The 15339-nt window shown below is 39.3% G+C and overlaps 1 protein-coding gene across 1 annotated transcript in view; it reads right to left on the reverse strand.

Moving 5' to 3' along the window:
* The window catches only part of Ppp4r4 (protein phosphatase 4 regulatory subunit 4), an 89285-nt gene that overhangs the window by 10473 nt on the left and 63473 nt on the right, over nt 1–15339 (reverse strand). Inside the window, exons 10-19 of the mRNA XM_028782048.1 lie at nt 14715–14884; nt 14273–14392; nt 10945–11022; nt 10258–10341; nt 8753–8935; nt 5926–6031; nt 4271–4418; nt 1623–1767; nt 689–730; nt 539–613 (exon numbers count right to left, since the gene is read on the reverse strand). Of these exons, the coding sequence (XP_028637881.1) occupies nt 539–613; nt 689–730; nt 1623–1767; nt 4271–4418; nt 5926–6031; nt 8753–8935; nt 10258–10341; nt 10945–11022; nt 14273–14392; nt 14715–14884 (1151 nt within the window). The remainder of the gene's footprint in view (nt 1–538; nt 614–688; nt 731–1622; nt 1768–4270; nt 4419–5925; nt 6032–8752; nt 8936–10257; nt 10342–10944; nt 11023–14272; nt 14393–14714; nt 14885–15339) is intronic.

Raw genomic sequence — 15339 nt, forward strand, 5'->3', positions numbered from 1 at the left:
AAAAATAAAAAATAAGATTGTCTTTTTAGTGGATGGATGCTGAGGGTAAGTGGATGCTCAGGGTAAGTGGATGCTGAGGATGGATACTGAGGATGGATGCTGAGGATAAATGGATGCTGAGGATGGATGCTGAGGATGGATGCTGAGGATGGATGCTGAGGATGGATGCTGAGGATGGATGCTGAGGATGGATGCTGACGATAAATAAATGAGGATGGATAGATATTGAGGATGGATACTGAGTATGAATGGATGCTGAGGATGGGTTGCCAGGGACTGGTGGGAATGTCTCAACTAGGACTGAATACATGTGATTGCTTACACGTTAGTTTCACTTAATAAACTCATTTTGCTAAATACTCTCAACTGTAATTTTTTTCCAATGTATAAAAGATAAAACTTCAGAAAATCAAGGCTTTTCTTCACCCTTTTAGGAAATGTGGAACAATGTAAAATTGAAATAAATTAGTTTTAGGTTTACTAACAAAGCTCAGTTAATGCTAACTAGAAAGGGCTGTGTCCATGGGAAACAACATACCATTTCCAAAAACAGCAGTTCTTCTCTTTCTTTCTCTTGATCCAATAAATCTTTCTCATAATTTTTTTTCTGAAACTGTACAATGACACTGTCAGTCATTAGTGACAACCTCTTGCTGACTGTAAATGTCTCTTTACAGAGTGTACTCACCATATCCATAGACATTTCCATTCTGTCCAACTCTAATACCGTCTACAAGGAAAGGTTTCAGAAATTACAGCTGATTCAATAGTAAGAAAATGCCACCAACCAATTATTTGTTAAAAAAAAAAAAAAAAAAAAAAAGCCCTTCCTTTCCCATGGAGTTCAAAGAGAAGTTTATACTATGATCTTAATAAACTAATCTTTTACCACCAATAAACATTCAAAAGTGTGTTTCAAAGTCACACCCATTCATATCTTTTTATTGATTCTATAACAGTGTCAATTACATATTAAGTGTAGCTTCTGAAAGCTCAAGTATTTTTAAGGTTTGACCTTACTAACCCAAATTTTTTACTCTCTTAGTTTTCCAACATTTCCTGACAACCCACATAACAGGCCCATATGCTAGAGCAAAATCATATGGCCTAAAATTGGGGCATTTGGAAAGGAATGTGCTTGGGGTGATGCCAGATATCCATGGTGGGGGTTCTGATGCCTATCGGCTTGTTCTCAAGCAGACGGTGTTTCTAGGTCTAGCCCTTCAAAGTCAAACAGATGGCTGAATCCACTCTTACAGCGTCTTTCCATACTCTTTTAGAAAACATGACTTCTCTAATTTTACTGTCAGTAAAATTTTCTAATTTTACCTGACTGTGATCACTTATAAATAAAGTCTAGGGAATGAGGTATTACTGGTCATCATTTGAGCCAAGGTCACACCTCACAGGTGCTCAGCTCTCCCGCTGGGAACTCCTGTTGTGAGTAATAAAAACCGATCGCCTTTAGAAATCTCCATTGCAAGAACTGCAGCAGCAAACCTGCCATTTATTCATTCTTTCTGCACTTGCAGAGCTTGTCACCCTATCAGGCTGAGGTGGGGAAGCTGAGGCTAACCCCACCACACTGTGAGACACGCTGACTCAGCAGGAGACACACTTACTTTTTTCACAATAGCCAGGACATCTTTATCTTTTTCCTGACACAGGAGTTTTCTCACACACATTTCTAACTGCTGGAGCAGGTGCATGTCTGCAGGAATCTTCAGAGCTGACTTCACTTTGGGCAGCAGGTAGCAAAGTTTCATTCTGTAGTGAGAGCGAGTTTAATAACTGAGAATAACAGGGACGTACGACGGAGAAAGGACGAGCCTTAGGAAACCTCAGTGCTCCTCTGCCCATGCAGCAAGGATGCGTGGAGTGCCTACACTCACGGCATTCAGTATTCTGGATACCAAGGCACAAAATGGAATCAAACCAGCAAAATCCTCTGTTCCTCAGGGGTCTGCATTCTGGTATGAGGCATGGAAGACAGAATACATGGATAAAGAAAATATCTGCAAGAAAGTGCTGAGTCGGTCTGGAAGGCAGTGTTAGAGAAGTTCACTGAACAAATGATATTTAAGGAAAGATCTAGGGAATCAGGGAGCAAGCCACACGAGTGTCTGAAAAAGCATTGTGGCTATCATGGAAGGCTTGCCTAGTGATACTCTGAATTAGAAAACTAGCCTTGAGGCAGAGTAAAGCAAAGCTGAGCTTAGGAGGATGCCTGAGTGATAACAAGGGCCCTGTGAGCCACTGTATGGAGCTAGGTGTCTACTTCAAATCTAATGAACGCAGTGGATGGACGCAGTGGATGATATGAGCAGAAGACTAAAGGGATCCAACTTAACTTTCCTAGTTATCATCTGCTGTTTTGAGATTAGACCATAAATGGTTAAGGAAGGAAGAGAAACAATAGAGAAACCCCCAAGCAAGTGCCCACAGCTCACAGAAGCAGCCGCCAAGGTACCCAGAGAAGCCTGCACTCTGCATGTCTTTTGTGAGCTGCAGAGTGGCCTTGGGGACAGCAGTTGGGATGATGGAGAGAAAAGGGTTTAGGGTTTGGCTTGAGCACAGGGAAGATGAACTGGCTGCTTTCTAAGATGCAGAGGACTACAAAAGGAAGGGATGCAGACAAAGCAGTCCCAGCACTGAATGCTAGGCAGATTAAGTCTGGGATGCTCATTAGAAATTCAATGGGCATTATAAATCTGCAGCTGGCTCAGTAAGCCTTCTGTCCAGGTGGATGTTTTGGTAGTTCAGCATGAGGATGGAGAGATACTTACCATAATAAGGGCAGTGAGAGAAGAAGAGAATGGGAAACATGCTAAGGTATCAGATCAGCTGAGTAAAGAAGAAACAAGGGGCTTCGGGAGGAGAATAGAGATTCCAGAATGAAGAACCATCCCAGGGAAGGAAGGCTGCCAGTGAGATGCTCTGCTTTGTTAAACACCAACTCTGCCTATATTTAGGCTAGTTCTGAAAAGTGGTGTCTTACAGCTGCTGGAGTTATTCACTCATCATGTGCTCTCCAGGCTAATGCTCTCTGTATTTCTTTTGCAAATCTTGAGGCAGCTAAATCCCATTCCAAGGGCTGCCAGGATGCTGTCTCTGCAGACCTTCAGTTGAGAACTTTCCTACACAGGAACCCTAGATTCTGTGCATCTGAAGAGGTGAAGAACCTCTCTGGGATTTTCAACATTGAGCACCAACGGCCTCCAACTCACTCACTGCTCAGCAGAGATACAGGGGACTGTATCTAAGAAATCTCAAGCCCTCTCCAGAAAACTGACTTCACTTCTGGCCGCTGAAGAAAAGGTTCATCTGAATAGCAGTAGGATTTTCCCAGCCTTGACAGTGTCTAAACTCAATAAATTAAATGTTAAAACATTCACTTGAGAAGCACACACAGCATAAATCACTCTTTAATACCCAAAATATAACTAAAAAACATTGATTCATGGGCCCAGAAGATTATAAAGTTCTTGAAATTAAGAACTAAAGCTTTTGATAAGCTATACTTGTTAAGGCTCTTTTCATACAAATAATATTTACTCAGCCAGGCTGGAAGACTGGCTTTGACTTGTGCTTGCTCAGCCCAATAAGGCAAAAGATCTCAGATACCCATTAAGAGGATGACATTGTATTCCAAGACTACTTACTAACCAAGCTATGAAGCCAACTGAGATATCTATCAAGAGACAGTTGGGTAAAGAAAATATGGTATATAAGCACATTGATTACTTAGCTCTAACAGAGACTGGAACACTGCTGCAACCCAGATGAACAGGAAGGCATTCCATACAGTGAAATAGGTATTGAACATTCCTACTTAGATGTGGAAGCCAAAAAGGTGACCAGTGGAACGGTGGTCATTAGCAAGTAGAAGGATGGTTGGAAGGAGACAGGTGAAGAGTACCAAAATTCGGTTAATACATGAGGAATATCTTGTACTCTCTGCAACACAGTGGGTGATTGCAATAACTAGAAGACCAGGCTGAAGGGTCTGGGCACACGGAAATGACAAATGTTTGAGGGAATTAAAATGCTAACCACCTGCATTTTATTATTACATCTAACATCCAAATTATTAAATTATCATGCTATACCCCATAAATGTGTGACTGTTAAGTCAGCCTTCAAAAATAACTGAAAGCAAGCATCAGTTCGTTACTTGATTTGATTAACTAAGAAAAAGGGGTTGCAAATGTTTACCACAGTGGACATACAAGAAATGCAACATTTTCAAACCTTGCAGAGTGATACGTACCTCACATTTGCAACTGGGTCATGGGTTAGTTCAATAACAGGTAGAAAGAAATATTTGCAGAAAAACGATCTGGAAAATATCTCTATAATAAATTCACAGGTATCCAAAAAGCGAAGTCTATTCCAATAACTTTTTCCTTGGCCCAACTCTACAAACAACAAAAATACCATAATCTAGTATTTCCTACATGAAATTATATATTACAAAATGAAACATCAAAAATATATGCAAAGTTTCATTCTGTGTGCAATTTATTTAACAAATTAATAGATAAGAGAAAAATAGTCATTATGTACTCTAATTATATAGTCATTATGACTACAATATTTACATGTCAAAAACTAAGAAACAGTGTTACTCTTCTGAATAAACATCAATAACCACTGATGGGTGAACTGTGATGAATGAATGACAAGGTCACTGTGAGTGACCACTGCCTACATGCTGAGGACCCTGATGAGGTCACTGTGAGTGACCACTGCCTACATGCTGAGGACCCTGATGAGGTCACTGTGAGTGACCACTGCCTATATGCTGAGGACCCTGATGAGGTCACTGTGAGTGACCACTGCCTATATGCTGAGGACCCTGTACACACATCTGTTTTAAACCTGGAAAGCAGGATAATGAGATGCATACACTTGAGCTAATTCAAACGTAGACTACAAACTCTCCAAGTCTTTTAAAACTAAACTAATAGTTCTCTTTTTGTTTCCTTGTGTCTGAAGTGGAGGAGTCCTATGTAGACACAATTACTCATAGTACTTTAGGTCAATATTTAAATCATAATTTTCCCATTTTTACATAAATGTACAAAGGCAATGTTCTTAATACTTAAAACCAAACAGAATCGTTAAAAATGAAACTTACTCTAAATGGAAGTCCCTTCTCATGCAAAATGAAAACAGAACTAAAACAGGCCACGGAGTGAAAAATCAAAACACGCTCAGCATAATTTTTCTTAAATAGAATTTTATAAAATACTTTTCCCCCTGAAATGTGGTATTTCTTGCTTAAAATGGTAAATTATAGTAGTTAGGAAGTCTGGTAACAGTTTTATTAAAAACTATTTAAGCATAATTGTAGTTGCTAACTAATAAACTCACTAGACAAATATTTATATTTGCTACTGGAATTAACCCCTTAGAGATTTTTGCCATGATTTCAGCCCTTAGCAAATCACAGTAAATTTGCATGTGCTGATCCGGTCTCTGAACCATTACAACTCACTAGACTCACATTAACATGTGCTGTTAACACCATTCAATAAAAAATTATAAGCCTACATTTTGTTCATTCAATTAATACTGAGAACAGCATTGTGTAATAAATTATTAGATTTAAAAATATTTTACTCATGCTATTTCATCAAGGTAGAAATTAGCCTTTCAACTTACAATTTATATATTTTAATTTCTCAAGTGTTGGAATTCACAAAAGAAGGCTCTGGTTAAATACTATTTTCATCTATGAAATTTTGACATAAAGATTTCCAAGACAAATACAAATTAACCTACAAAATTCAAAGAAAAGCACACACCAGATTTTTGCCAACATCAGCCTAATTTATCTCCAAAAAAATTACATACAATGCATTAAAAATGTAATTAAGGTCAATTATTTCAGTAACTATTTTTTCCAAAATGATTGCTTACGTTCAATTAATTTTTGAATGACTTCGTGCCTCTGCTCTTGCTTACGATTATATCGTAGAAAAATGCAGAGAGTTCGTGCAGCTGCTCTTTGGACGGGTAAGACATTCTTAAAGAAATAAAACAAGAAGGACAATCACTACCCGAAGATATGCTTTCAACAATTACTCCCCAAGCCATTAGCAAGCTATTGCTAAGTGAGCAGTGTTCACTACCTTCCAAACCCTGAGCTCACAACCTTCTGGGAGGATCTCTATTACTTAATGTCAATGTCACTCAGGTACATGACATGTCCTATCCCAAGCTAATTCAGTTTCATAGTCACATCCAAATGACTGTGTCTGGCTATCATTTCCCTGCCATCTCATCTGAAATGCATGTTCCTCAGCCACTCATCCTTTCGGCTGGCAGAATATTAATGATTTCTACACATTTGACAAACATTTTGAGAAACATAGCACATGTCAGTTACATTACCAGAACCATGGTGCTTCTAAAGTAGACATTTAGAGATCCATTTTCAGATACACTACTGAAGAATCTGGGGACTGGTACATACAGAGCTAGAGACTAAACATCTAAGCGCTAAGCTCAGGACAGTGTTCTTCACTGAGGGATCTCCACTTCATATGCCTATGCAAAGGCTGTAACCATTGTGAGTGTAGAGGCCAAGGTCCCAGAACTCTACACAACATTGGTAATATTAGAGAGTGCCATCAGGCAGAGCAAAAGGACCCCAGCCAGCTGACAGGAAGCATTTCCAATGTTACAAACCCTGTCTCCTTCTGATTCCCATCACATCACTACACAGACTTTCCAAACGAATCCAACCAGTTACCTGTACTGGAAATTAGAGAGGAACTCTTAACACCTTAAAAGGAAACCCTTTAAACCAGGTATACACTGTCCATTGGAATTCATGCACACCATCCTGCCTTACTTATCAATATTATAATACTCCATTCACCTAAAGTCCAGACTACTACAGTGGGAACCTGGACAGCTGTGAGATGCCGAGACAGTGGTGCCAGCTGTGTCCTTTTCCATCTACACAGTGCCCATCCTACTGGGCACCATGCTATACAATATTGTTAACTGTTGCATACAAACAGAAGGTGTTTTCTAGGGTTCAAAACTGAAAAATTTAGATTTGTACGAAAGCAGAAATACATTAGAGCTTAAATGAATTTAAGATAGTGAACTAAATAAAAGCCTGTTCCTCTCTTCTTTAATTTGTTATAGCATTTCAAATGTATATATACAAGATGCATGAAAATATACTTAGTTTGTACATCATGTAATATGTCTTATAATGCAACACAAATATTTATTTAGAACAGAAATCAATGATAAAGGCCTCAGAACAGCATCCATGAGTTGGCCTTTGACTACTACATATGTGTCATGGTACCTCTATGCCATCACACATACACATACATACACACAGATAGATAGATAGATAGATAGATAGATAGATAGATAGATAGATAGACAGACAGACAGACAGGCTAAGCACAAAAGTGACAAGGAGTCATTATTGTCAAGCCTCTTTTTTTATACCTACAACATAACCGTCGATTACTCAGATTTCCATTGCTACATGTGATGAGCTTGTTAGGTGATAGGTAGGTTATATTGTGTTTCCTAATGGTTTAAGCTGAAAATGATACCATTAATATTTTTCTACTTTCTAAATCTTTGAAGGTAACACTTATTTTGAATTTTGAATGAAGGGATCCTCACTTACCTTTTATGAAAGTGAAGATGTTTCTGCTGAGATTGTAACATAGAAACATGTTACATGTTACTTGTTTACCCTGCTACAGGAGATGGACCAACAACCTTAGGCACCGTCTTCAAGACCTTATTGCTAAGCTACATCCCCACTGGCTGCAGCTTTAAAAAATTTTAAAACTTTAATAGGATGCCATCAGGAACATACAGTGAACTGTAGGCTAAGCAGACAGGTGCATTTCTGCAGCAGCTTCTCGTGGGTCCTCCACTTCAGGGAGGCTGCAGCTCGCTGCTCAGCGGCCGTGAGTGTGGGAATCAAGTCTGGCAGTGAGGAAAACTGCAAAGTTCTTACAAAAGGTGGACAACTTCCTAAGGTTCCACTTATTTGTGTGGAGAGCAAGTTGTTACTCCTCTCCTTGAACAGAAGACTCTACACCAAGGCTTTCAGTGTAACTGCCCTTAGGCACTATAAAAGACAGTACCAGACTAAGGAGGCCTGCAGGGAGCCTTGGGAATAAAGGCCTGACATCTGAGATGCTGACATGGGAACAGCAGAAGAAACAGCAAAGTAGAAGTTCATTTTGCAGTTGACATTACAGAGTCCTGTCAATCTTTCTCTCTAGAATTGCAACAAGTCTGAGGTAAAGGGCAGGAACTGTAGGTTGAGAACTTGCCTAACAGGCTTGCAGCCCTGAGTTCAATCCGCAGCACCACATAAATTAAGCATGGTGCCATATACCTATAATCTCAGCGTTGGAGAGAGAGGTAGGAGAATCAGAAGTTCAATGTTATCTTCAGCTATGTGGTAATCTGAGGGCACACTGGGCTATCCACACTGCTTCTAAAACTGACACAAAAGTCTGAGGTGAGTGCTCCACAGTCCTGTTCACACCTCCCTACGGCTAAACGGTGGAAGACCAAAGGGCAAATCAGAGGAGGAGAGGAGAGTTGGCTCTCCTTCTTGAGATCTGGGAAAATGCCACCCTTCCAAGCTGACATACAAGAACTGACATTCTTGTATCTTGAAAAGCTGAAGAATCTGGTAATGACAAAATTAACCTCAGTTTCAAAACAATCAGGGGAATTCGGGGCTCACATTTGTCATCATGATGGTGAACATTCTTTGTAAGAAACGGTAATAAATCTGGTCGCTCGATATGATATGAGGCAGACAGGTGTACTTCTGCAGCAGCTTCTCGTGGGTCCTCCACTTCAGGGAGGCTGCAGCTCGCTGCTCAGCAGCTGTGAGTGCGGGAATCAAGTCTGGCAGAGAGGAAAACTGCAAAGAAACCCAAGGAAAGAGCAGATGGTGACTAAGTCCATCACCTGAAGCATCAAGTGAGCATCCACCAGGGAAGGACTTTAGAAGGCATCTCAGTTGTTACTTGGTGGTAGTTATCAGGTAGAACCAAACTTTTTTTTGTTTTTAGAACCAAACATTTTTAAAAAATGTTTGAGTAAAATTTATGGCACCAGAAAATGAAATCTCTAGACACTGGACTTGTTATTCTTCCTGACAGGTTGGTTATCAGGTTGGTTACCAAGGCAACTACTCTAACTTGTAGAAAATTCCTTATATTTCACTCTGGTCAAGCTTGACCTTCTGAATTGTCACCCACTGTCATATTTGTTATACTTATGAAAATTATTAATAATGAAAATATGAATCCGAATTCCAAAGACATTAATAAGAATTATGGTAGTTGGAACTACAATGTGGTAACTGTAGAGGGCAGCTCACGCTGGCAGACTTCACAGGGACAGGCATAGCTACACAGCAGGTGCTATTTTATTTACTTGCTTGTATGCTTATTGTAAAAACAGTAAGTTCAATGATTAGAACAGCTGTATCTGAAAAGGGCCTTCCTTTAGAGCCTTTCAACTAATCTACACCCGTCTACTGTCACCCATACAGTAGAAGCACAGGAAACAGCCCAAGAAGAAAAGAACTTGGAAGATCTTATTCCTATGTTACTTCACCATCTGGGAAAATACAGGTACATGGTGCCTATGACTTTTGGGCCTCCAAATTCCTTAATAACAGGACAGAAATTGAGAGCTTAAGATATTTCCAATCAAATGTCAGTATCTCATGGTAATCCTGCCAAATATGGCTCAGAGCTGGGATATAACCCGTCCTTCCTTTTCATAGTATAACTAACTCATGTAAACTTATTTTTATATATTCATTTTTGTTGTTTAATTGTATGCGTATGCATATGCATGGAGATGGGGGCTGCATTTGACTTCAGTGCCAAAGGAAGCCGTAAGAGGCTTTAGATTCCTTTGGAGATGGGTTCCTGCTGACTGTGCACTGTGTAATAAGGATGCTGGGATGGAACCCAGGTCCTTCCTTATAAGATTAGTAGAGCTCTTAGCTGCTAAGCCATCTCTCTAGACCCTTCATGTAAATTTTAAAGCTGGCTGGGGATGTGCTAGCTGCATCCTTGCATCCTGACAAATGCACAGAGGGTTGGACACTGACTAGCACAAGGGCAAGAACTATTTTAATGTTTCTCACACACTCTTCTGCTGTTTCCTCATAACTGCCCTGCACAATAAGATGACAAACCTTCAGCTTTCCTGAAAGACAGGATTTACCTTATTTTCTTGAACACTGTTTTCTCCACCGGTAGACATAAGTTCCAAGATTTCTGGAAGGTGATTTATAAGTGCATCTAGAACCTTTTAAAGAGATATTGATTGTGTTTATAATAGTTATTATCTATCTCCTAAATTAGTTAACTCTGCAAATCAATTTATACATAAAAAGTATTACTGAGCAAACAGCATTTTGGGTGTTCTTGTTATTTTTTCTTTTTTAGAAAAAACAATCAGCGCAGTTTCTACTTGTCTAAGTTGGAGAAAACTAACATACTCAGAACAGCCTTCCAACTTTGGAGAGGAGTGCACATCTGGTGCTGCAGCTAAGCCTCCCAGGCTAAGAGTCACTCTGGTGAATAGAATGTGCCAAATATAGCATCAGATGGAAGAATTTAAAAATCTTCACGAGTCTAGTGCAAGATAAATATACTCTCAAAACAACGCTGGGAAAAAGTCCTAAATGTTTTACGATTACAAGTGTGACTAAAACCTGTAATAGAAAAGGGCAGCCTGACTGGAAAACCAAAAATATAACAAATTTAAACAATATACATCTTCATTTTAAAACCAGATGTACTGAAAATCCTAATTTCTAAGATCTTCCCAATGACACAGTGACACGGACACTGATATAATTTGGCTTAACATAAAAGAAGTAAATGTCAGAGTGGGAACTTATATTACCTCCAGTGACTCATCTTGCAACAATGTTATCAATTCTTTGTGTATTAAATGTACTCCAGAATTCAGAAGTTTAGATACCTAAAACACAATAAAATCTCTCAGATTTGACACTATATAATATAATATAACATAATATAATATATTTTAATTACATTCTTATTAAATACTTCCAATAAATACAAGCAACAACATAACTATAAAATTAATTTCTAGTAAATTTAGCTGCATAGATCTGTTTCCTGCCATGCCACCATGTGTGGGCACAGGGTAAGATGTGTGTAAGAGGGGAAGGCAAGTATAAAGGACGGGTTCTCAGAGCTAGAACTTCTGCATCAGCCCATAACAACCCATAGCCGCCCCTCATTCACAATTTAAAGTCTTAGAGCTATCAAAGGAACCTTAAAGAATACCCGAGGCAAACAGGCTTTTCTTCCCACTCAAGCTTCTCAAAGACAGACCTCAACTGAAAGCCCTTATGACATTGGCTGTAGTAACTCCCAACAAGGAAAGACAGTTTTCCCCATCACTGTCAGAGCCTGTCCTCAGGCTAAGAGGAACTGACAGGATCTGACCATGCTTTTGTATGGTTCCTCTAACCAAACTCAGAAGCTGCAAAGATGAGCTCACCACTTTGTATTTTACCTTTTAAAGGGTGGGGAAAGAAATATAACATACTGGGTTTAAGTCAAGTTTTGTTTACAGGGGTTGGGATAGGAAGACACCTGAATAAAGAAAGTATTTCGAAATCTTTCACTCTGGGTTGTTTTAAGTTGTTAGAAATATTTTTCAAAAGGACATTTTCTGAAAAATCAGAATAAAGTTACAATACACTAATTATCAACTCTAGTATTAACACTAGATTAAAAACCTTGTAAGCACAGTGGTGAATTTTCATTGTTTAAAGGGCAAAACCAGCCCCGTTTGGGGGATCTGAACATCATCCCTTAGCCTAAGCACATTAGGTCTGACTGCAAGAACATGAAAACTAGATATCCATAAAATACATAAAACAACCATCTCCACAGTGACGCCTATCACAGGAATAATGGTGTGTGTGTGTGTGTGTGTGTGTGTGTGTTGGTTTTTTGTTGTTGCTGTTGTTTTGTCTGCTACAAAATAAAACTAAAATCAAAGATTAAACAAAGGAGATAAGAAAAGCTAACATTTGCATAGACCTCACTCCTGGGCAGTTTTCTCTGAAGGTGCACGATGATCAGCCTAAATGAATGAATACCCTGCTGGCTCTAATAGGAAGTCCTGTTCCCCCTCCAAAAGTAAGCTTTGGTGGGTCAATCTACAGAGATGATACAACTGTGTAACATTGGGATTGCTTTAAATAACTGTCATTTAAGTGGAATATTTCCTATACTTTGTTGTGTGAATATATAATTCATCAATGTCAGAAAGCTTAATTTTAACATTTTTTCATTGCTATTCATGTTTGCATATATTTGGGCGTGTGCATGTGCATATGTATGTGCGGACCTGGAGTTGATGTTGGGTGCCTTTTTTGATCACTCTCCACTTTACATATCAAAGGTCTCTTACTTAAACCTAGGACCACTCCTGATTCAGCTAGTTTAGCTAGATAGCTTGCTCTGGAGAGGCCCTAGCTCTGCCTTCCGAAGGCATGGATTATAGGCCAGCTGCCATACCCATCAAGATTTGCATGGGATCTAAACTCCAATCCTCACACTTCAGCAGGTACTTTACCCACTGAGCCATCTCCCTAGCCCCAGGAAGGCGACACTTTAAAGAAGCAAGGAATAGGACTCAACAGCCCAAAGGATCTTAAATAATATTTATAACGATGTTATTAATACACTGTAATCTCTCAGCTAATCTCGTAGTATCTTGACATGGGATACAGTGCAAGAGAGATGATGAAATATTCCTATTGACAATAAGAATTTACTATAGGAAAGAAAATATTTTATCCTGTCAAGTATAAAGAGGCTGTCATGTGACTACTTTGGATGGACAAGTTATAGCTTATATGCTGTGATGGTTAATACTGACTGTCAATGGGAAAGGATCTAGACTAGTTTAGCAGACAAACCTCAGCACACATCTGTGAGGGAATCTCTAGATTAACTGGATTAACTGAGGTGGGAAGCCCACCCTGTCTTAGCTTAAGTTGTCCACTTCCTTGGCATAGTAACCATGGAAGAGAAAGCCCAGCTAAGGAACTGCCTAGATCAGACAGGCCTGTAGCTATGTCTGTGGAGCCTTGGATTGACTGATAATTGACATAGAAGGGCCCCACCCACTGTGGGCAACACCACGGCTAGGCAGGTGAGCCTGCACTGTGTAAGACAGCTAGCTGAGAGAACCTCAGAGCAAGCAATGTGAAGCAGCGCTCCTCCATACTTCCTGCTTCAAGCACCTATCTGAGCTCCTGCCCCAACTTCTCTCAAGGTGGGCTACAATCTGGAAGTGTAAGCCTTACTAAACCCATCTCTCCCACAAGTTGCTTTGGGTCGGGATACTTATTAGAGCAACAGAGAAGCAAACTAGGACACACTGACTGGAGTAGTGTTGTCCCATGGCCTGGACTTAATACATGAGAGGAGCTGACAGCAGCACTCACTGCTCTCTGCTCCGGACTACAGACCCAAGGTGGCCATCTGCCTTCTGCTCCTGCCATCAGGCTTTCCCTGCCATGATGGACTGTGCCCCACACTGTGAGCTAATGCAAAACCTTTCTAAGTTACTTTTGTCAGGTAGCTTGTCACAGCGATGAGACAAGTGATGGACATTGGCCTGGCAACTGCTACATGCATGTGTTTTTACTGTTTTTCTTAGAAACAGTTCCCTAATTTCAAATTCAAAGATGAAAAACGTTAATTATGTTCACCATAAAAGTTTGGTTTTGTACATAATTTATAGAAAGATGTGTAGCTGAAGCTAAAAGCTGTGCTCATAAAATTTCACTTGCAGTAAAAGCAGTAAGTGTAAATAATTTGTTACTTGATTTTCCATTTACCCTAAAACTACTTAAACATAGGGGCAAAGAATAAATATGACAAATCATTTTAAATTATAACCATCATAATGTCTGGCTTAAAGTAAATATTTAGTTTAAATACGCTGAAAATAGGTCAATGAGTAAATGGATATAATGTATTTATGTAAATGGATTTTGTAAACACACTAAAAAGAGAATTATGGGAATTAAAAAATAAGACTTAAAACTACAACATGAAAAAGATATGGATTCTATCTTATAACAAGTCTGCAAACACACTATAGAGAATATTAAAACAGTATCTAAAACAAACACAGAGAGAATCAACATGTGCACCATGGAATCCATTCTTAGACTTACTTCATAAAAGCAAATAGCAATAGTGTATCTGACTGGTACTTCAGGGTCATGACAAAGGCAGAAGAATGTAGAATAGAGTTCCATGTGGAAGTTTTTAGGATCAACAAAAACAATCATGGCCTAGTGGAGGTGGAAGGAGATGAATGAGAAGGAGAGAAAAACATGCATCAATACCTGATATAGTCATCTCGCTAACATGGAAATCACATCCTGTTAAGCACATTTAATAAAATATTGTTTGTAAAACCCAAATGCATAAATATAATTCTAATTTATATACAAAGAGAAATATCAATTGCATCAAAATGTGTTTAATGCCTCTATACAATTAGACACAGTGCTAAACACAAGGGCAGAGATGTCGATATTTTAATATGTTCTACTCATACATTTTAATGCTGTAATCGAAACAACCAATAAACAGAAGCCGGTATTTTATTACCGGAAAGTTGTAAGCACAGTTCTTTCGTACTGAAGTATACTTCTTTTCCTGCTCGATGATTTGGGATGGAATCTGGTTTTCATTGTGGCCATTTTCTTGTTGCAAACCCAGTGTACAAAGTTTCTTATAAAACTCCAAAAATCTCAAGTGCTGATCTGGAGTAAAGATTCCTAAAACAAATGTAAAACCTGAGTCCACCATTTCAATTGCAAACAAAAAAATTTTTTAAAAGAAACTCAGAGTACAATAAAAATGTTTAGAACAAAATATTAAAGCAAAATGGCTACAGATGGCTGGTTCATAGTTACAACAATGAGCAAACAAATACTCTGAAGAAAGCTAGCACGTCATATTTTTTCACCTGTGCTTACTTTAATAATTTATATAAAGATTTTTGTTTGAAGAGAAATAGAGGAAGAGTTGATCTGGGGGACAGGGGAGGTGAGGGAAGGGCTGGGAGGGGTAGAGGGATGAGAAACTGTGGGGACAGGGGAGGTGAGGGAAGGGCTGGGAGGGGTAGAGGGGGGAGAAACTGTGATCTGGGGGACAGGGGAGGTGAGGGACGGGCTGGGAGGGGTAGAGGGGGGAGAAACTGTGATCTGGGGGACAGGGGAGGTGAGGGAAG

The sequence above is a fragment of the Grammomys surdaster genome, unplaced genomic scaffold (genome assembly GCF_004785775.1).
Source record: "Grammomys surdaster isolate TR1022 unplaced genomic scaffold, NIH_TR_1.0 690, whole genome shotgun sequence".
NCBI lineage: Eukaryota > Metazoa > Chordata > Mammalia > Rodentia > Muridae > Grammomys > Grammomys surdaster.